The sequence below is a fragment of the Meriones unguiculatus genome, chromosome 14, assembly GCF_030254825.1.
Source record: "Meriones unguiculatus strain TT.TT164.6M chromosome 14, Bangor_MerUng_6.1, whole genome shotgun sequence".
NCBI lineage: Eukaryota > Metazoa > Chordata > Mammalia > Rodentia > Muridae > Meriones > Meriones unguiculatus.
The window spans coordinates 4,886,810-4,908,906 of NC_083361.1; the positions used below are offsets into that span (position 1 = coordinate 4,886,810).

Below are 22,097 nucleotides of genomic sequence, written 5' to 3' on the forward strand. Positions count from 1 at the left end.
CAAGGAAACTGAGATTTCCAGCCCCTCCCTGGGTAGCTGATTGGCACTTAATAGTGATGGATCTTTTCCAAGCATTGCTGCCGGACGGCTTAATAATTCAGCCACTACCCTTAGAACCTAGAGATGTAGGCTGTTAGTTACTGCTCCAACCCGTACAAAGAATTTGGAGAGATAGACTGTTAGTGAAGTTAGGTGAAGGTGTTTTGTTAGTGGCTTTGACATAAATAATCTCAGGAAACAATTTAAAACTCAGGAAGGTCCTCTCTTGACAGTTGAGCAGGGGCTTTTTGAGGCCAGGGAACCAAAACAATGGCAAACCAACTAGTGCTAGCTGATACGCCCTTGCTCAAGCTGTTGATCAGGTGATGGTTAAGTTCTTGTACCCATCTTTGCCCTTGGCATTCTGCTATGATATAATTAAAAAAAAAATGCTGGTGAGTAGGTGTGTACCCTGAGGATTTAAAGTAGAAATGGCTGGTTGTTTTGGTATGTATATGTAAGTTTAAATTTGTGGTTCTCTTAAGATTTTTTTATAAGATTACTTTTTAAGATCAATAATAAAATGAGGGCTCCTTTCTTTGTAACTGCAAATTGTAGCCTGCCAGTAAGAGAAACTGTCTGAGAAAAATACCTTGCTGGCTTACACTTTGTTAATCTATAACAAGTTTCTTAGACGTGAGTATATGTGGGTTCTTGGGGGTAATCTGTTTTTCACCTGTAATATGTAAAATGTTTATGCCCTCTGTAATCATTCACTTAAAGAAAAACAGAATGCATCCACATTGTAATTTTTATACTACTTGAACTATTTGCTGGGGGATATAGTCTGTGGGGGAAAAATGAAGTGGCTGAAGCTTGCTTGCTTCATTCACTGTGTGTGCGTGCATGTGTGTTTGCGTGCATGTGTGTGTGTTTTCCTAACCCTTTTTGCTGGCCCTGGAGAAGGAAGTTTTGCTCCCTCCGAGAGAAGTTTGCTAAGTGATTAACTGCTGATCCCACCCATCCCCCTCGGTACCTGGCCTTCACATTCCTGGTACCATTGACAAGAAGGTCTAAGAAAAGTCAACTGAATCGAGGAGAAAATGATTCCCCTTTTGAAGGCATGCCTCAGGTGCCCCACCTCCTACAGCCGCCACCTTCCAGAATTGGCTAGGAATCTGGGGGAGGACCCTGCCGTTTGAGCTAGCCTTTCTGAGCTGGGTGCTAGCTGGAGGGCTCCTCCTCAGCAGGGCCTCCTACTCTGCCTGACCTCATCCCATGTCTGTAGACATGGCTGCCTCTCACCACATCTCCTGTACCTATCTCCTAGGCCTTTGCCGCAGTCCCCTGCTGCCTCTCCCCTCTGTAGGATAATTAGGTTCTGTGTTCCTGTTCATTTGACAGGAGCATGCTGCCAATTGCAAATCAAGCCTCCTTGGAATCCCTAGTTCCACCCAATTATGTACACCCATCCTGGGAGGCCTGCTCCCCACTCCCCAAGGAATAAAATTGAACTATTTTACTGGTTTCCAGAAGTCATTTTCCTTCATACTTGCAGGCCTTCCAAGCCCTGCACCCCAATTCTGCTCCCCATGCCCTCATGAGCTGATGGCCAACAGCCCCCAGGGGAGAGGAGACCCACAAGATTCCCCTGATAGGTTAAACCTTTGACGATGTCAGAACCCTCATGACCAAATCACCTCTGAACACTCTTGTTTGGGGGAACAAGGTCTCAACACATGAGTCTTTGGGGAAACATCCCAGACACAACCACAGTAAACAAAACATCTTAAATCAGGCTTGTGTAAAGAGGCTTAGATAGAAAATAACGCATAAATGCTATTTTAAAACTGATTCTATAAGCCATGTGTCCTTTACCCACTTGACTCACCTCTGTAAAAGGACACAACTGAAGACGAGAGCCTGTAAAATCGCAGAGCTAGTTCTGAGGAGCAGACTTGTTAGCACTGTCATACTTGCTTTCATTCTTTTATTAAAGAAGTATTACAGGTCAATGTGACAATGCCCATGAAACCTTCTACATTCTCAAAGGCAAATAATATCGTAAGTCGACCCATGAGCAATAGCCAGTACTGTTCTCTGAACTGTTTTATTAAGTTACAAATACTATACCATGTTTGTGTATTTTGGGTTTTCCTCTCAAAATATCGTGATCTATCCATGTAACTACATGTGAATTTTGTATATTTTAGATACAGTACATTGATCTCACTCTGTGTTGATGATAATGTTACATACAATTTAGAGCAAAACAAACCATGATTCCTGGAACATTTCTATGGATATCTCTTTGTACACACACAGGTACATCTGAGTCCAGTACACTAAAAGAAGATAAACTATTCCATGTTTGTGGGTTTCTTTTAATCGTCTTAGGCTAAAGCAACATAGTCTACCTTATTTCCATCAGTTTTAGAATTTTACCTTTTCTATTTGGAGTGTGTGTGTGTGTGTGTGTGTGTGCGCGCGCACGTGCGCGCTTGCACAGATGCATGCAATGGCGTGCCATTGGAGGTCAGAGGGCAACTATGGCAGTCAGTTCTTTTTCCACCACGTGAATTCTGGAGATCAAAGTCAGCTGTCAGGCTTGTCCTCTCAGCTGGGCCATCCCAGCAGCCTGATGGGTAAGTATGGCCGAGAAATAATACACTTGGGTCATATGAGTCTTCCGTATCTTGAACAGGCCAGACTTACTCCGATGAGGTCAGCAGCACTACCCACCCACAGAACTGCCAGCTCTTGGACTTCTGTTTACCCTCAATCTGTTTCCAAAGGCTTCTTCATTCACTCAAAATGACTGAAATGAGAAAAATTTTAGATGATGTAATGATGTCCAGGAGCCAGCATCTTCCCTACTTGTTTTGTTGTTGGTTTGTTTGCTATCTTCGCCTTGCCACGCTACTCTGCAATCAGTCCAGGAACTTCTTTACAACTGACGTCTAAAGTTTGAGTGGAAGTAGAGCAAAGATAGACAATTGGAAGAATACTTGTATCTTTATAATTTCCGAAGTTGATTTTTTTGGGTGTTCTTTTGAGATCATCAACAAGTTCTGTAACTTTGTGGATGTTACCGGATTATCTTATATTTTCTTATTGACACACTAACATACAAAAGCTCCATTTTAGTCTCAGGTTGCCCTTAAAAGGTTATTGTTTCCGCTTTCTCCCCGATCCTCTTATCTTGCTTAATTCATTGGAAGGAGTTCAGTATGGTGATACGCTGCAGCTGTCTTCTTTCGATGTGAATGAGACACTAGTCACGTATCAACTGGTGTCCAAGGTGTCTCGTTTTCGCGCACAATGGTTGCTCAGTCGGGATTCTCTCTGATAGCCTCGTGGATTCTTCACAAGCTTTCCCGTGGTCAGAGTCTTCTGCTCCAGATCCGACATGCAGCGTGCTCTGAGGCAGTCATTCGTCAGAGGCAGCCCCCGCTCGCGGCGTTCTCGGAGTTTCTACTGCGTGTGGATTCTCTGGTGCCTGACGAGGTGCGACTTCTGGCTGAAGGCCTTGCCGCACTCAATGCAGACGTAGGGCTTCTCCCCCGTGTGTTTCCGCATGTGGAGGGTGAGAGAGGAGATCTGGGAGAAGGCTTTCCCGCACTTGCTGCAGTCGAAGGGCTTCTCGCCCGTGTGGCCCCGTATGTGGATGGTCAGGGACGAGCTCTGGGAGAAGGCTTTCCCGCACTTGTTACACTCGTAGGGCTTCTCGCCAGTGTGGCCCCGCATGTGCACGATAAGGGAGGTTCTCTGAGAAAAGGCTTTTCCACACTCATTGCAAACGTAGGGCTTCTCCCCCGTGTGGCTCCTCATATGTAAATTAAGGAGTGAGCACTGGGAGAAGGCTTTCCCACACTTATCACATTCGTAAGGCTTCTCCCCTGTGTGGCTTCTCAGGTGAAGAGTAAGGGACGCAATCTGAGAAAAGGCCTTCCCGCATTTATTACAATCATAGGGTTTCTCCCCAGTATGAACTTTCTGATGTGTGATAAAGTTTTGCTTCTGGCTGAAGGCTTTCCCACACTCGTTACATTCATAGGGTTTCTCTCCAGAGTGAATTTTTTCATGAGCAATCAGATTTGACTTTTGGCTGAAGGCTTTGCCACACTCCTTACACATATATGGTTTTTCTCCGGTGTGAATTCTCTGGTGCCTAACAAGATTCGACATCTGAATAAAAGCTTTCCCACATTCGTTACATCCATAAGGTTTCTCTCTAGTGTGAATTTTCTGGTGGGTAATGAAGTTTTTCTTATGGCTGAAGGATTTCCTGCATTCCTTGCATTCGTAGGGTTTTTCACCTGTGTGACTTCTAATATGCACAGTGAGAGCTGAGCTCTGAGAGAAGGCTTTTCCACACTCATTGCATTCGTAGGGTTTCTCACCTGTATGGATTCTTACGTGTATAATTAGCATGGAAAACTGAGAAAAGGCTTTCCCACATTTATCACACTTATAAGGTTTCTCTCCTGTATGACTCCTCATATGAAGAGCAAGGGAAGCAATTCGAGGGAAGGCTTTTCCACACTCATTACATGCATAAGGTTTTTCCCCAGTGTGTACTTTCTGATGTGCAATGAGGCTTTGCTTCTGACTGAAGGCCTTTCCACATTCACTGCATCTATAAGGCTTCTCACCGGTATGAATTTTTTCGTGATCAATGAGATTAGATTTCTGGCTAAAGGATTTCCCACATTCCATGCATACATATGGTTTCTCTCCAGTATGAATTCTTTGATGTCTGATGAGATTCGACATTTTAATGAAAGTTTTCCCACACTCACTGCACTCATAACACTGCTCCCTACTGTGCAGTTTATGGTGATTGATAAGCTTTTCTTTGTGGCTGAAGCCTTTGCCACACTGGTGGCATTCATAGAGTTTCCCTCCAGTGTGGACTCTGAGGTGCCTAATCAGGTCCAGGGTCTGACTAAAGCCTTTCCCACAGTGGTTACACTTAAAGGGGGTCACTATGAAGTGGGGATATTGCATATCATCATCATATTCAAAATGCTCCTCTGTCATGGGGAACTCCACATTATTGTTATGGTCATCAAAATCCTGTTCCAAATGCTTTCCAAAAGAGTCACACTCATAGAGACTGGAGGGAACGGACTCTGAGTCTGCAGAAAATGTACTTGTAAGTTGCTTCGAACAGTCAATGGCGCCATCAGTCACTGTTTCCTTGAAAACTTGTCTTAAGAGTCTGTCCTGGGCTTCCTGGTGATCATCAATTTCCCAAGTTTCTCCTAAAATAGACAGCAAATAAATATCACTGGTGATTTCTTTTCCAATATTGAAATAACAAGTATATTTCAAAAACGTTCCCACAACTAAACAAATTGCAAAAGCATCTCTCCTGTTTTAACTTTAGAAGTGTTTTCACGTGATGTACGTGGCATTTTGCCTGCGCACATTTCAGCGCACCATATGCATGCTTGGGGCTGTTCATACTCCATGAACTGCGGTTACAGAGAGCTGTGAGCCACCATGTGGGTGCTGGCAATCCAGCCCGGGGCCTGAAAGTGCTCCCAACTGCCGAGCTGTCTGTCCAGCCTTCATACATCTCCTATCTCCTCAGTTTTGACAAGGAAATTCCAGGAAAGGAAATTATGAGCACAAACCCATATTTAGAAATTCAATTACCTTTGTTTTATGCAACAGAAGTAATATTAATTATAATAACCTTCATATATGTGTGTACATATACTATTTAGGAAATGTAATAAAAGAAAATTATATTTATAAAGTAAAAAATATTTTAAAAATCTAAGGAAAAATTAGTAATAAATATCCAAACACTCAAAAATAATCACACAATGGCTATGTGTTATAGACCCTGCCTAGAACTTCATCCCTTGGGGGATGGAGGCAGAAGGATTGGGAATTCAAGGTGAAGCTACAGGGAGTTCAAGGCTGCCCTGGGCTATATGAGACCCTGTCTTAGTTCAACACCAACAATAACCAAAAAGAAGATGGCATGAATTTGAGTGCTGCCAAAAGATACACTACAATCCTAACTTAACTCCCAGAGCCTCAAAATATGGTTGTCCTCTGGCCTCCAATGCACATCACACACACACAAGCAAAAACTCTAAAACTCAAAAACATAAAACAAACCCTCAGAAGCTCAAAGACACACACACACGTATACACACACACACACACACACACACACACACACACACACGTAAAACATGTAATTAAAAATTTTCTAAAGAGGGGGCTGGAGAGACAGGTCTTCCAGAGGTCCTGAGTTCAATTCCCAGCACCACACGGTGGCTCCCAACCATCTATAGTGAGATCTGGTGCCCGTAGGTGTACATAATAAATAAATAAATCTTTAAAATTTTTTAAGAGAAACGACATCTTAGTTTCCAAGAGTTCACACGTAATTGCTACTGCACACGGCTACACGCTCCATGACTATAGCTTGCAAACGCCTCAGATCAGTCACTGACTGGTCCTCTCTCTTCACCTATCTCCTTCCCCACTAACCTGGACAGTGTCTCTTCAACACTTCTCTCTCTACTATGCATGGCTCTTCCTCTTGCTCCAGCTTGAAAATCACATCAGGTTTGCTGAGTGGTGAGCCTGTCAGGGGGAAATGACACAGATTTGGGTACACACACCAGGGACAAAAACAACCCAGGAACTTGGGACGGGCCTGCCAAAGCCAGGTATTCTAACTTCTGGAGTGTTGTGCCCTGAAACACCCCAAAGAGTCTGTTTTGAAAGCTGCAGCACAGACAGGAACATGAACAAAGGCGTCTCTTTATCTTTTTTAAGAAGCCCATTGTCTTACCCACAGTGATTAAGTTGTTGTAATTTTCGAGCATCACATTCCGATACAGGTTCCTCTGGGTAGGATCCAGCTGCTTCCATTCTTCCGGGGTGAAGTCAATGGCCACATCTTTGAACGTCACTGTTCCCTGTAACAACATATTTACACTCAACCTCAAATTATCCATTTTAATGATGTAGGAAGACTATAACAAATCTTGTTCAGACATAATTCAGAAAAAAGATGTTAAAAAAAGCATTGCCCATTTTGTAAACAAAACAAAATAGAGATTATATTGGCAATCTTGTCAGTAATGTTCACTTACTAGGAAATAGAGCAGTGGTATGTACACACTATAGAATTTTGTTCAGCTACAAAGAAAAACGACATTACACCTGATGAGCACAGCATCCCTGGGAAGGCCATCCTTGCCTGTTGTCACAGTGAGGTTGGCATGTCCAGGAAGCTTCAGTCCTGCCCATCACACTGGTAGCCACAGTGCCTGGGTTGCTACTGCCCCTTCCTTATCCTACCCAGGCTCTAAGCACACACACACACACAGTCACACACACACGTACATACACTTGAATACATATGCACACGCTCACACAGAGACACATGCACACACGGTTCTACCAGGTGAAAACTACCTAATAGTCATTCACTGCTGTAGCACTGGAAACTGCAGGAGGTCACGCAGTGTATTTTTTTGCCCCGACGGCTTTACAAGCAAACATCCGCTGCAGTGAGTCATTGAAACCTGGCTCTGAGAGGTCCAAAATTTTAAATTTAATTCCTGGGGCAACATGACTGAGGTCCTGGGTACCAGCTTAGACAAAGAAGTGAGCAAGTTGAGACAGACCCAGCCTGCTGCAGAAAAGTAACTAGGCTTGTGCTTGGGAGATACCGTTGCCTGGCAAGGCACTCAGGTGGCCCCTAGGGGGTGACCAAGGTCACATAGCCCTGCTATTAAGAAAAACCACAAGATGTGCTGCTCGTTCCCCTCCCTAGCAGGAGCAGATATCCCTCCAGATGGACAGGCCAAGACCTTTACGGCCTTGGTGCCTAAAATAGACCAAGGCTTGGAAATTCCCCGCTTTCGGTTTTGCCCTTTAAAAACCCTGTTCCCCCAGACCTCAGGGCTGCATACCTCTCTGTTTTCACAGGGAACTTGCAGCCCAAGCTTGAACTTGTATCAAATAAACCCTCATGTATTTGCAACAGAGTCGATTCCTGGTGGTCTTTGGGATCTCATGAATTGGGCGTAACAGTTCACGGTTTCTGAAGCACCATAAATAACTGACCCTGCCCAGACTTGTCTCGGATATCCTGCTGTTGCCCAGAATCGGGGTGATGCTTGCTCACCAGGCTCACCCTCTGTGCCTGTGACCTGTGGGCGGCACTACGGCCCTGCTGTCACTCGGCAGTGCAGGCTGCATACGCTGCAGCCACAGCAGCTCCACGCTGGAAGCCCGAGACCAGTCCTATTCAGTAGTGACATGTTTCCCAGGGAGCTCAGGGTCACGGCACACTACCCTGACCTTGGTGTCGTCCCCACCACCCCGCCCCGCAGCTCACCAGGCACAATCACTGAGCTTGTAGGCTGTCAGCTGGCCATATGCAGTAACGATCTGTTTCTGTGGGAGCTCCAGACCACGATGCCTCCCCACTGGTGCATCCATGGCAGCCCCATGGCTTGTTGGGCACCATCTTTGCACATGCAGACTGCTCGCTGAGATGCAATGGCCTAGAGTATAGATTTGTCATTCTCTGCCATGCTTGGCTCTGTTCTACCATCTTTCTTCTCAACTGCACGAGTCCGTGTTTTAAAAACATCTTCCCATAAGACCTGCCTTTTTTTCAGAGCTGTTCCAGAGCTACTGCAGGCTCCGCAGACTCCTTTTCCACTGCTGCATCACCCTTCAGACCCTCTGTGGGTCACTCAGACTCCATGGAGTTCCGGGGTGCCAGCACCTGCCACCATCTTTGTTTTCCTTAACAATATGATTTTTTCAGTTTTTTTTTTAATTTTTATTTTATTTTAATCACAGGTCATCCACTTCTATCCCAGCTGTAGCCCCCCTCCCTCTTTCCTTCCCAATCCCACCCTTAACAATATTTTTATGTACTCAAAAGTTGAGTTTCTCTTTACCAACAAAGGAATTGCTATTATGTTGAAAAGGCAAGCTTTTAAATATAGAAAATCCTTTCAGTAGGACTGGAGAGATGGCTCAGGGGTTAATAAGAGTACTCGCTGCTTTCAGAGAGAACCCAGGTTCAATTCCAGTACCCATGTCAGGCAGCTCACAATTGCCTGTGATTGCGGCTGCAGAGACTCTGACACTCTCTTTTGGACTCCAAGGGTACCCGAACATGTACACGTGCGTGCGTACACACACACACACACACACACACACACACACACACACACACCTCTTTTAGAAATCCTAAGAGTGAGGGTTTCTACTTTGTGGTAGAGCACTCATTCATGGTGCCCTGGGTTCAATCCCTATTACCACAAGACAAACCTCAAGAGCGACACTCAACAAGGTCATTTGGGGCGACTGGGCACACTGTCATTTTGGACACTTTAGAAAACTTTTCCAGTTGGACGTGGTGGTGCACACCTGTAATCCCAGCACTTGGGGAGGTAGAGGCAGGTGGAGTCTGTGAATTTGAGGCCAGCCTGGTCTACAAAGTGAGACCAGGAAAGCCAAGGCTACACAGAGAAACCCTGCCTTAAAAAAACAAAACAATAACAAAAACCAAACAAACAGAAAGTAAGAAAACTGTTTTCCATAACAATGGACTTTATGCACAACCTGCCATTTATAAGAAATTTCATTTTTATATTGATAATCCTCTAAAAATCAAGCCAATTAAGTGTCTTCGACAATATGTATAAATAAAAGCTAATTTATTTGATAATTGAATGAGAGGAACTGAGCAAACCTGGATGACTTTACCATGGATGAATCTGACAAACATGAAATACAGCCAGATCCAGGCAGCTCACGTGGTCACATGACTGGGTCCTCTACCCATCACACGGGACCCAGACTGAACTCACATCTTCAAATCTGGCAAGTGCCTTCGCTCTCGGCCATCTCACTGGCCAACAATTCTATTTCTTGACCTGTGCCTCAGCTGAGATAAAGAAGTCAGGAGGTGAGGGTTACAGTCAACAGCAAATAGCTGAATGTCCCCTCCTGCTGCGCAGTGCTCCACTGCTCCACCACGTGCAGATCCAGACAGTTTAGACACACTCCCTTGCTGCTGAGCTCCAGGGCGGCCGCTGAACTGTGTTTACAGCAGATGCTCCTTTGGGCTCCTTCCATGTCTGAACTCCCTGGACAGATACTGTTTCATAGTTACTCAAAACAGACAAACGGAAATGCAGGAAATGTAAGGAACCGTGGATTACTATTCTCACTGATTCTCATTGATGCAGGTGCCAACGAACGGCTTGTTCTGGTGAGGACATGACTGTTTTCAGCTTTATGTATATAATGCAAGCAATGTAGTCAACTTGTTCCCTAAAAGAATGAAACCGAAACCTGAGGCCCAGCCTTAACCTCTCTGGATGGATTTCATGAAGCAACCACACCTGAGCTCTCCCTTAGTTTTACTCTTCTAATGCTACTTCCTCTGGAAAAAAATGTTTTACTTATTTAGACCTTCTAAATGCAGGCCATAGGCTTCCGCAGGGTCCTTAAATTGCACACAGAAGAAGCGGAAAATGAGACACTATTTATTATTTACCGTGGGCTCAGTCATTTCCTCTTCTTTTCAGGGAGGGGCGTCCTGGGCAGGCTGAGCTGGAAAAAGAATGGACGTCATTAAAACACGGTCGCACATGTGGCTTTAGAAATCTGTATTCACCACTTCTAATCACTCTTGGATCCGGCAGAAAGTGCAAAAATATTCACACTACTCAAGAGCTAATGGCCTAAGGATCACTAGAAAGATGGTGTGGAGCTGGGAGTGGGGTCTGTTGGGGTCCCCAGCGCCTCATCAACAGCTCTGAGAGCATAGGCCAGGGAGAATTAGGACACCGCTAAGGCATACAGGCTCCCTTAGGGTACCAAGACATTCACAAAATAATAATAATAATAATAATAAAATGGGAACATAACAGAAAGGTGATGTGTCCCAGAAATGCAATGTGTGTGTGTATATATATATATATATATGTCTGATAGTAGTGTGTATCAGAAGTACTGATGAGGAAGATAATCAAACCTTTATTTTTCATAGTTTCGTGTACACAGACACTAACACAGGCACTTACCCTTCCTCGACCGAGGCACATAGAACAACACCCTGAGGAGTGGGGACAGGCAGTCTTTTCCTCCCTCATGGTGAGGAGTGCTCCTGCCGGTCAGGGACCTCACCTGATGGTTGTGTCCTTCCTGTCCACCCGACCCGGCCCAGAGTCTACATTGCCCCTTGCAAGAGCTCTCGGAAGGTGGAAAGAGCAACTTGGGCTCCCCTTTTTGTTTGCTCATCATCTTTTAAAACACATGCTACAAACTCTCAGCCACGGAAACTTAATTTGATCTTATTTTTTCCCCTTTTCTGGTCTACATTTCTTAAATTCTCTTACTGGGTATTTTTAACGAGACAAAGGATGACAGTTTTCTCTCATAACTGTGCTTATAGTTTCGAAAACTTTGCTCAAGTAGTGGCTGTGAAACTTTGTCATCGTCCACACTGAGAAGCAGATTTTCTTCTTCACACGTACATGAAGACTCAGCACCATTCAAACCTAAAAAGAACCCACAGATTCCAAGCCAACAACGGGCAGGTACACAGCGCTGGCCTCAGCAGAAGAGGGACACAAATGGGGCAGAAAAGAGGCTTGCTTCTCACTTGAAACCATCTGGCTATCTCTGAATATATACACCCTTGTACGTATGTGTATGCACACAAGCGCGCACACACACACACACACACACACACACACACACACATAATTTTAATTTATTTAATTCCAAGCGAGGCATCTGCCTGTATTCCCAGAACTTGGGAGGTTGAGGCAGGAAGGTTTCCATAAGGTCAAGGCCACCCTGGCTATAGAGTGAGACCGACTGTCTCAACCACTCACTCACTCACTCACTGCACAACAAAAGGCTCTCCTTTAAACAGAAATACTTTCTCAAAACGAAGCGTACGATACCAGAAGCAGGGTTTGCCTACAAGCTCTCTCTCGCTCTCAGGACACACTCAGTCCTTGCACCTGAGAAGGAAGCTCCCGCCCGCAGTTCTCATACATGGGTAACAGAACACGCTAGCCAACGTGCGAAGCGCTCCCTCTAGATGGGCAGTTAAAGCTGAGGGATCGCTTCCTAAAACAGTTTCCCTGTTTCCTTCCTTTCCTCTAGGTTAGGGCATGAACTTGTATGTGTTTTGTTGGGATAATGTCTCGTGCGCTGTGTAAAGGTTGTTTTTGTATTATTCTAATAGTGACTTTTGCACCAACAGAGATCTGAGTACAGGCTGGACTTCAGGACTGTTATTATCATGAAGCATCGTCTGTCTCAGTGTTCTGGAACCATCTTCTCCATCTTCTTCTGATTGGTTTACTAAAGAGCTGACTGGCCCATGGCAGGCAGGAGAAGATGGGCAGGACATCCGGGCAGAGAGAGGAACTCTGGGAAAGAAGCAGCAGGCGAAGGGGAAGGGGCTCCCCAGCCAGACACAGAAGAAAAGCCAGGTGTGTGAAACAAGCCTGAGGCACAACATAGATTAGTATACTCGGGTTAAGTTAGTTAAGCTCTGTGAGCTAGTCGGGAGCAAGCCTAAACCAAGGCCACGCTTTCTTATGTAAATAAAAGGTCTCTGTGTCATTACTTGGGTGGCTGTTGGGCTGAAAAGTCCATCGACAGTATTTTCCTCAAATTCCCTCAATTTGTATTCATTTTACTTTTTTTCCCCCCAAGACAGGGTTTCTCTGTGTAGCCCTGGCTTTCTTGGAACTTGCTTTGTAGAATGGGCCTGGAAATTTAGAGATCCATCTGCCTCCACCTTTGGAGTGCTGGGATTAAAGGCGTGAGCCACCACTGCCTGGCTGACCTTCACTCTTCTCTAGCTTGTATCTGGTAAAAACAAAGAAACTCTCCCATGCAAACTAATGCCACTATTATATCAAAAACACTGAACACTGATACAGTAATAAAATCTATTCCTGGGGCTGGAGAGCTGGCTCCGTGGTTAAGCGCACTCGCTGCACGTCCATATCTGGTGACTCAGTGCCTGTACGTCCAGCTCCGGGGAATCTGGTGCCCTCTCTGGCCTCCCTGGGCAGCCCCTCCACCGTGCACATTCCCACACTCACATCCACCTGTTTTCTAAATCTGCAAATTTAAATATCTCTAACTATTTTAAGGATACCCATCTCAAAATTAATTTTTAAAAACCTATGATTTAATCAATAATTTTATTCTGAGGCTGGAGAGAGAGCTCAGTGGTTCAAAGCACTTGCTGGTCTTGCAGAAGACCAAGTTTCAGTCCCCAGCACCCACACTGGGCACTCATAAGAGCCTGAAACTCCATCTCTGGAGGCTCCAACACCCTCCAAGGTCACCAAGCACATACGCAGTTCATACACACACATGCAAGCCCTCACACAGACATATAAATCTTTTACAATTATACTTCTAAAATGCTCTCCTGCTGAAATTCGTTCAGTAGCTTCTTTCATAGATTTGTTTCTAAATGCCTCATTGGCCTTGATTCCCAAAGTTGAACATCAGCTATACGGAATTACATACCCTTGTTTGTAGGTTTTTGTTTTTCAAGACAGGGTAACCGCTCTGTGTAACTACTCTGGCTGTCTTGGAAATGGTTCTGTAGACCAGGCTGGCTTTGAACTCACAGAGATCCACCTGCTTCTTCCTCCCAATGCTGAGGTAAAAGGAGTGCACCACCATGCCTGGCTACGATACACTTTTAAGAAAACACACAGTACGTACTCCCTAAAAGCCACTGCACATTCTGTTTCCACACAGCGACTCCTGACCAGCCCCGCTTTCCTTTGCCAAAGCCTCTGTTAAGTCAACACCACTTCACTGCTCAGCTGGGAAGCTCCTGCGTCCCCTAGTCTCCCATACTGTGACAATCGGCACTCTGCAGTAGTGTTATTTGTTGATATGTCAGGACCCCTGCACTACGGAGCGTGGATGGTGTGGACACTGTAAGACGTCATGACCTAGCTCAGCAAGTCATAGGAAGGGTGCAGGAAAGCTTGTCAAATGAGTTCTGAGACATTATGATTAGTGTGTTGAGGTCTTTAATGGAAAAATAGAGACATACGGACAATAAGCAAAGAAATAGAAACTAGGAAAGAAAGGGGATGTTATAAATAAAAATCTTTCGAACATAAGCAAAAACTGTCTTTCTGCTGCTCAGCAGAATCAATCCATCAAGGAAACATCAATGAGTTTTAAGCCATGTCAATAGACACTTTCTAAACATAAATGCAGAACAGTGGAAAACAACCAACCTATGAGACAGTATTAAAGCATTTAATAAATGCGATTGGATGCCAAAAGGAAAAGAAGTGTTTTAAATAATGATGTACAGGAATGTCACAGACTGATGAAGTATTTGGCCATAATTATAAGGAGCTCAGAGAATAGAAGGCTGAGGGTGGGGGAGAGCGACGCACACGTAAGTGTGCCACATGCTGAAAAAAAAGCAGAAGCCAGTAAACACAAGCAACACAACTCTACAGAAACAAGAAAAAGAGCTATAGCGTTGGGGCTTGGTCTGGTGCTTTGAGTACAGATGCTAAATTCTGGGCCCCAAGATCCAGGTGCAGTCCAGATGAGCGCATTCTCATGTACACCTGTTTTTGTTCTGTAAGCTTCGCTCCCCAATTATCTCTGGCTGGTTAATAAAGAAAGCTGGACAGCCTGTAACTGGGTAGAAGAGAAGTAGGTGGAGCTTCATTTCCTGGGCTCACAGTCTCTCAGGTAGACCACAAGGTGTAAGGAGGAGAGTTTAATCCGAGACACACACAGTGGAAGAGAGCTGACATCTACACGCTAACAACCGAGACACTCTGCAGCCCCAAAGCCCTGTAATTCTAACTGGGAACACTGGAAATATCAGTATAAACCTAATGTTTACCTTAAGCGTATACTTCCTGGTACAAAATGATAGGCCCTGGAAAAGTGCCAGCTAAAAGAAGCCAGTCCAGCCAACACCTGTAACCCCAGCAGAGGCGGGTGCATCTCTGTGAGTTCAAGACCAGCGTGCTCTACAGGGTGAGTTCCAGGACAGCCAGGGCTACACAAAGGAACCCTGTCTGTGTGTGGGGAGATCAAATTCACAACCAGATAAACATCGTGCTCTCCTGTTCCAATCACATTCTGCCTCGGTTCCTCCAGCCACCTCCCACAGCACTGCTTTTCCGCTGTACTGAGGGCACCACTCCTTCCTCGCATTCCTGCTGGTCCAATCCATCCTTGGACTATTCCAAGTTTCCTGACTGGGCTTTCTTTCCTTCACTCACTCTGCCCCTGCCCCTTCTTCATTCCTTTTCCAACTGTTCACTGGCACCAGAGCAGCCAAAGTTGCCACATTCAGAATACCTCCTACCTCAAGAAAGCTGAAATCGTGACTACGGGTAACAAAGCCCACCTTCCTGCTTCCCCCGCCCCCACCGAGCTTTCTTCGTGCACCTTGCACTAGTCTTCCCCTGCATTCACTGTTTTAACCACCAGGGTTTTCATCCGAGCAAGCAGGAAAACTGCAAAACCTTTACAAGTGCATTCTCCCTGTGTGGACGAATCCCTCCTAGCTCCTTTTCCTCTGTCATCTCCTTATCGTTCCTTTTCTCTATGCCTTCCCTGGCCCTCCATTTAAATCTACTTCCCATCTCCAATTCTCAATAGCCTCTGATTTTGACTTTTTTTTTCTTAGTGTTTTTCAGCATTTGATATATTTCATATTTAAGTTACTTACTTTATTATCTGGCCAGCAGCAATGTAAGCAGCATGATAGCTGGGGGTGGGGTGCTGGTTGCTTCTTTTGTTCACGGCTATACACAAAGCACCAACAATTGACTGGTATTGTATCCAACATTCAATAAGTATTGAGTTTATAAAAGGAGCCTCAGCACAAGAAGCACTCTGGAACCAAAAGATGAAAATATAGCACAAATTTAGGAAACAATAACAAAAAATATTTTTAAAAAATGCTTGATTTTGGATGCTATCCAGGGTGTATTTCTATTCAAATATTATATTTATCCAATATTATTTATTATTATATTCCAACAATAGATTTATCTGACTTCAGTAATATTATAGAATATTAAAACCTTGCACTAGGAACAAACATTTACATTTAGGGTGGTTTTAGTGAGGATATACCCATTAACGTATCATTTCCACTTCTAAAAGCCTACCTACTGGGTGGGGCCGACCTTACAATGTCGTCAAACAACTCTTTAGTCATAAACCTAAACTTGGTTTATAACTTCAGGCCAAACTATTCCGGAGACAGACGCGTAGATGTATGGGAAGGGAAATGTAAACGGTCCACATTTGTAATTGCTGATGTCCCTATGTTAACAACACACTGTTAAACAAGAGCCCTAAGTTACAGAACTGTGCATGTGATGGGGTTGCTCTTTGAAGGCCCCATGTTCTGCATAAGAACACATAGATGTGTTCTTAGTCGCAAAGAGTGGAGAGAAGTAAATTTGACAGGAGCTGTATGACTTGTAGAACTGAACCATCGTTCATCTTCGGGCTTTTCTACATCTTGCTCTTTGGGGAATGGAGTGGAAGCAAGCAGCAGGGCGAAAGACACAAGACAGCTTGTCAATACAGGAAGATGAATAGCCGAGCGCTGGGGCTACTGATATTTAGTATGAAAATGAATTTCCGATTATTATAAGCTCATTACAGCCCTCGTTCAAACACCGTCTCCACGCATCTCCACACACAATCCCACCCACACAGTTTCTCATCCATTCATTAGCTCAGTCATCACACGTGCACCCACCACCCTAAGAGCACACGAAAGAGAACTCGCAAACCGCAATCACTTCACGGGAAGGCCACGGCCACTGCCCACCGCTGGCACCGCGTCCTCCATCCACACCCGCGTCGGGTGCAGAGGGCCCCGATCCCACCCAGCACAAAGAGTCCGGGCCTCCGGCCTCCCGGGGACCCACCGCCGAGCCCGGCCACCGCCCGCCACCCCACACCCCAACGCCGCCCAAGGCGCACAGCCCAGCGGCCTGCGAGCTAAGGTCACAGGGGGAGAAGGGCCACAAACCTGGGGTCCGTTAGCCGCAGGTAGCGCTTCCCAGAGGCCTCCGCGGCTCGCCGGGCGGGTCTGGCCTTCCGGGAGCGAGCTGGGGGAGCGCCCACGGCCCTGGGGAGGGCGCCGCGCCGCGGCAGGGGAATGGCCTTAGGCCTCGGCGGGTTTTCCGTCAGCGGCTTCCCCACGGCCTGGCGCTCACAGCCTGGGAGCGCAACTTGCAACTGAGAGGAATCCTAATGGAGCCGCTGCTTTCTGGGCTGCGGACTACATCTCCCAGAGGCCTTCACGGCCCGAGACTTGCTCTCACCCAGATGGGAAAAAATGGCTCTGGCAGGAGGAGCTCAGGGTTTAAGGAGTCCGGTCTAGGCGGGAGGCGCGGCCCACCGGCCACCGTCTCCCCCTGCACGGCGAGGGTGGTCCTCCGCAGTCACAGACTCCTGGGAGCAGGTAGGAGGAGGCGGAGTTCCGTGAACACGCGTGTGGGAGAATGGGATCACGGGCTCGGGGTGTGGCGCTTACGGAGTTAAAGGACCCTGCGGTTGAGTGACGTCTCAGGCCGTGTGAATTTGCAACCGCTACGCCGACCGTGGCCGCGTCGCAGGTCCTCCGCGGCGTTTCACCGCCATCTTCCGGTTTCGGCAGAAACGCTCCTCGATTCTGGCCGGCGGCGGTGCTGCCCTGACGACGCAGGACTGTAACCACGGTTGCCGGGCCCGCGTGAGAACCGGCTCCCAAGGAGACTGAGCCGGCGACTAGTCAGCTGGACCCTGTACCGCTTAGCCATTCTTTCTCCATCCTTTCCCTTGCTCCCCGCACCGCTCCCTCTCTAGTAATCTAATTACGAATGATACTGGGCAACTCTTCTGCCGCTTGCGAACATTACATACGTATCTTCTTTGAAGAAACATCTGTTGTTCAAATTGTTTGCTTTTTGCTTTTTTTTTATTATTATTGGTTTTGATTGTCTTATTGGCTGGAGTTGGGGGTGTAGCTCAGGGGGTCTTGCTTGCCTTGTATGCCCAAGGCCCTGGGATCCAATTCCAGGACCAGCAAGCAAAACAATCAACACTGGGGAACAAAAACAAACAACAGAAAAGCCCAACTTTATTAGCTATGTGGTTTACAAGTACTTTGATCCATGCTATAGGAGCAGGTCGTCTTTGTTTTTTAAGGTTTCTTTTTCTGTCGTGTGTGTGTGTGTGTGTATGTGTGTGTGTGAGTATTTTGCCTGCAGGTACGTCTGCACCACTTGTATGCAATGCACGGAGAGACCAGAAGAGAGAATCCGATTCTCTGAACGGGACTGGCAGGTGGTTGAGAGCCACCCCAGGTGAGATCCGGGGAGTCTTCAGGCCGTCTCTCCAGGCCCTGCTGTAGGTACAGAACTGTTGGCAATGGTTGCCTTCTCCTCTCCTTGCCTGGTATCATTGCTGTCACAGAAGCTTCCTGAATTTGCCGTGGCTTGCTGTGAAGAGCAGAGTGGCCGTGCGCTCACAGAAATGGCCCTGCTTCTGCTCCCCAGCTACTGAGATTAGGACCCAGACCGTTTTTTTAAAAAACGTCTAGCTTGCCTATCCCAGCACCACGGATAGCTTCCCCATGCAAGGATTGGCTTCCGATCAGCTACCACAGAGAAGAGTTCCGTACACAAGCACACATCCGCTATTTTAACCCTTCCCTGTGTCAGGCTCATTCCTATGGCACGATTCACGGATCTGTCCCTACCACCAGACATTTGAACATCACGAATACCACACACTGTGAACACAGCCACGCGCGCAATTCCTGAAGCGCATGCCTAGCCTGGCGCATCATGTCTGCCACAGTTACACACAAAGACAGGGAGGGTTGGGCAGTGATTCTCAAAATCCCAATCATGAAAGAAGTTTTTCCTGAAGAACGTGCTATTTATTTGAATGAAGCATGGAGTCCGATGAAGGCGCTGCGGGGGACACAGCCGGCCTGAGGGGCAGCGTGCTAGCTTGCCTGGCACTCTTGAGGTCCTGGGTTCCATCCCTCAAAGAGATCCCAGGAGGAACTAGAGAAGCGGCTCAGCAATGAAGAGCTCTCTGGGAACAGGTGCCCTCCTCCAGCCTCTCCCGGCACCGCTCGTGCACGTACGCAGAGGCAGGTAAAAACACACTCACACAGGTAGATACGGACTGAGACTGTCGGTGCAGCTCAGCTGTGCGAGGCTGCTGCCCCTTCTGTCCGGACTACATTTCCCAATGGCCCCAGCAGGGGCTGGGCCGTCGCCCCTTTGTGTCCTCCAGGCAACCGAGGCGCTTCTTCCCTGGCCCTTTCCTCCGAGGCTACATTCTGTCAAGGGCCGCGGGTGTGGCTCGAGTAGAGAGTCCTGAGCATTCCGGGCACTTCGTTCTGCTGGTGACGAGTGGGTCGGGGAGGGGCCAGCGCATCTCCCGGTCGTCTGGCTCTCTGGGTGCCCCTCGGAGTGAGACAGAGGTTGGTCCAGCGCGGCGAGGCTGTCACCCGCTGTGCGAGTCCACCGTGTGACAGGGTGCGAGCGAGTCTACGGCCTGTGTGCACGGATGTGGAGCCTCTTGGTGGCTAGAACGTGAGACCATTGCTAGCGATGCCAGCCCGTGGCAGCAGAGTGTTTTGAGACTTGGAGGTGTAGGACGGGGTGAGCGTAATGTTTACACCCAGGGCCTTGAACCGTGGCGTCTTTGTGACAGTGGCTGACAAGGTAGTCTTTGAAGCTTTGGGTAGGCGAGGCTCCTGAAACTGTCACCGGTGTCTTGCCAAGCTAACCAAGAGGTGACAGCGTGCTACCAAGCTTCCTAATCGCTCTTCTAGTACAGAGGAGGGCGGCTGAGGGTGGCTGACTTACACGACCCTTATTTAATCGTAGTGACTTATGTATTCGAGGTGTGTCTTTATCTAAGCAACCACATTTCATCTGCAAACTCTGTAAAGGTGATGGCCAAGTAATGAATTGGAAATGACTTCGGTGAGAATTTTTTTTTAATTTATTTGATTTTATTTTATGTGCATTAGTGTGAAGGTGTCAGATCCCTTGGGATTGGCGGTACAGACAGTTGTTGAGCCGCCATGTGGGTGCTGGGAATTGAATCCGGGTCCTTTGGAAGAGCAGACAGTGCTTTTAACCACTGATCCATCTCTGCAGCCCTTCAAGTTTTATTGTATGCAAACAATGCTATGTCTCCGTCATGCCCTGTTTTTTGAAGGGAAGGTTGCAGCAGGAGGAAGAAGCCAAACATGGGAGATAGTGAGATGCTGAGAGGAGTGCTTGGTTTGTCCTGTTCTTTTCCTATCTCAGCCATCGGGGATCGTCATTCCTGAAGAGAAGAGTGAGTGAGAGCAAAATGACCTCTGCTTTAGAAAAAAGGAAGAGGAGAAGGGCAGAGGGCTCATGAGTCTGTTCTCTACTTTCCCTGGGGATAACATCTAACCAAACACGGTACCTGTACAGTGATGGAGGAAAGAAGAAACTTGAGGACAGTCTTGTGAACTGAAACTGCTGCACTCAAGCTCACCAATTTCGCACGGTGTCCAGGATACACCCAGTTCCCGAGCCCCCAAAAGACCTACAGGAATCGACTCCGTTGCAAAACACACGCGGGTCTTTTTATTACAAGCTCGAGCCGGGTGGCTGCCCTTTACAAAGACATATAGGCAAGCGACCCCTGGCTCCGGGAGATCACAGTTTTTAAAGGAACAAAAACGCCAGTGGGGTAGTACGAGCCTTGGCATTACAGGATTGGGTAAGAGGAACAAAACCAAGCGGGGTGGTCTCTAGGGAAGCTGACCTTTAAAATGACTGGTCTGTTTTTAGGCGCCAAGACTGCTAACAGTCAGGCCTAGCTACCTGGGAGACATCTGACCTCTAGTTCTTAGGGGCCATGTGACTCCAGTCATAACCCTGAGTTTTATCTGGGTGGGGACTGCTGCTGGCCCATTATCTGAAAGGAATGTGGTCTTGTGATTCTGCCCCAGCTCCATGAATTAATTCTAACCTTTCACTACATTGCAGGTGGGAGTGGATTCTTCCTCTGGTCTCTAGCCTCTACTATCCCTGGCTTTGTCACCCATGAACTTGAACTACCTTCTTATTTCCTAACTTATGAAGAGGGTCAATTAACTTATGAATTGGACCAGTTCCATCAACGCTCCCTTATCTGTGCTTTACCTTGTAGCTGAGCAACAGCAGTTATGGGGGTGATGGGTTTCCATGCTTTCTTTGCACATGGTAACTTCTTGGCTTCCGTTTCCAATCCTGTGGCTGTACAATTCACCTATGACATGATATATCTGATTGTGGGTGTCCTTAATGCAAAGAAACACTGCCCAGTCCATAACTCTATACATCTCTGTGAATGTCCAAATAGACTGGCCATTCTGAGGCCGTGGACTCTGGCTCGGGGTTTTATACCTTCACTATAAACAACACTTTTATGCACTTGTTTAATACACTTTTATGCACTTGTTTAATACACTTTTATGCACTTGTTTAATACACTTACACAAAGGTTAAAAAAAAACTATGACAGAATTTCTGGTTTGTTTAGAGAAGGGTCTTGCTATGTAGACCAGCCTGGTCTCCCACTTGTGGCAATCCTCCTGCCTCTGCCTTCCTAGTTGCCGAGGTTATGAGAGACCAAAAGATAAATTAGCAGCTGTTATTAAGACCTGAAGTAGGTAGGAAAAGTCTAGTAATGCCCTGAGGGGAAGGGCCACCTCACTGCATTCTTTCCCCACCCACTAGAGATACAGTTGCTAGGAAACTGGCCCACCCCCCCTAGGGAGGGACACCAGGTCATTAATGGTCTGGAAACCTTTCTATAGCCAATCAATTCAAAATGTAGCATTTTAACCAATAGATGCTTGCCAGGCAGGAATCGCCCCTGCCTTGGCAAGGGCAAGAGTCCTTGGGAGGGACCAGAGTCTTTAAAATCACCCAACTAACCTGGGCACCATGCGCTCCTCTTTGGCGGTGGGGCTGTGTAGGCCCAAGCTGCAGCTTGTGATTTATAATAAAAAGAACCTCATGGTA

At 46.7% G+C, this 22,097-nt stretch overlaps 1 protein-coding gene and 1 long non-coding RNA gene across 4 annotated transcripts; one reads left to right on the plus strand and one right to left on the minus strand.

The window, feature by feature from the left end:
- Positions 1–1,952: 1,952 nt before the first annotated feature.
- Znf569 (zinc finger protein 569) lies at positions 1,953–17,214 on the minus strand. 3 transcript variants are annotated; one of them, XM_021640681.2, is made up of 6 exons: positions 17,075–17,214; positions 15,752–15,918; positions 10,544–10,599; positions 6,803–6,929; positions 6,496–6,591; positions 1,953–5,246 (listed from the first exon to the last, which is right to left on the minus strand). In XM_021640681.2, exons 3-6 carry the CDS (start codon positions 10,556–10,558, stop codon positions 3,454–3,456), a joined length of 2,031 nt encoding a protein of 676 aa, XP_021496356.1. In that variant the 5' UTR covers positions 10,559–10,599; positions 15,752–15,918; positions 17,075–17,214; the 3' UTR covers positions 1,953–3,453. The 3 variants fall into 3 exon arrangements, with proteins under 3 accessions (XP_021496356.1, XP_060222602.1, XP_021496365.1); XM_060366619.1 differs by lacking the exon at positions 17,075–17,214 and adding an exon at positions 16,833–17,027; XM_021640690.2 differs by lacking the exon at positions 17,075–17,214 and adding an exon at positions 16,197–16,800.
- Positions 17,215–17,377: 163 nt separating this feature from the next.
- On the plus strand, positions 17,378–22,097 carry LOC132647119 (uncharacterized). Its single transcript, XR_009585404.1, has 2 exons — positions 17,378–17,509; positions 17,705–22,097. It is a non-coding gene; the product is annotated as an uncharacterized LOC132647119 (long non-coding RNA).

Bases quoted from the DNA above. Each gene is read 5' to 3' on its own strand.
- Znf569 (XM_021640681.2), bottom strand. The intron at 6,592-6,802 runs GTAAGACAATGG...TCCCCCTGACAG, and splicing joins CAACAACTTAATCACTGTGG to GCTCACCACTCAGCAAACCT. The intron at 5,247-6,495 runs GTTAGTGGGGAA...TGTCTATTTTAG, and splicing joins GTTGAAGAGACACTGTCCAG to GAGAAACTTGGGAAATTGAT.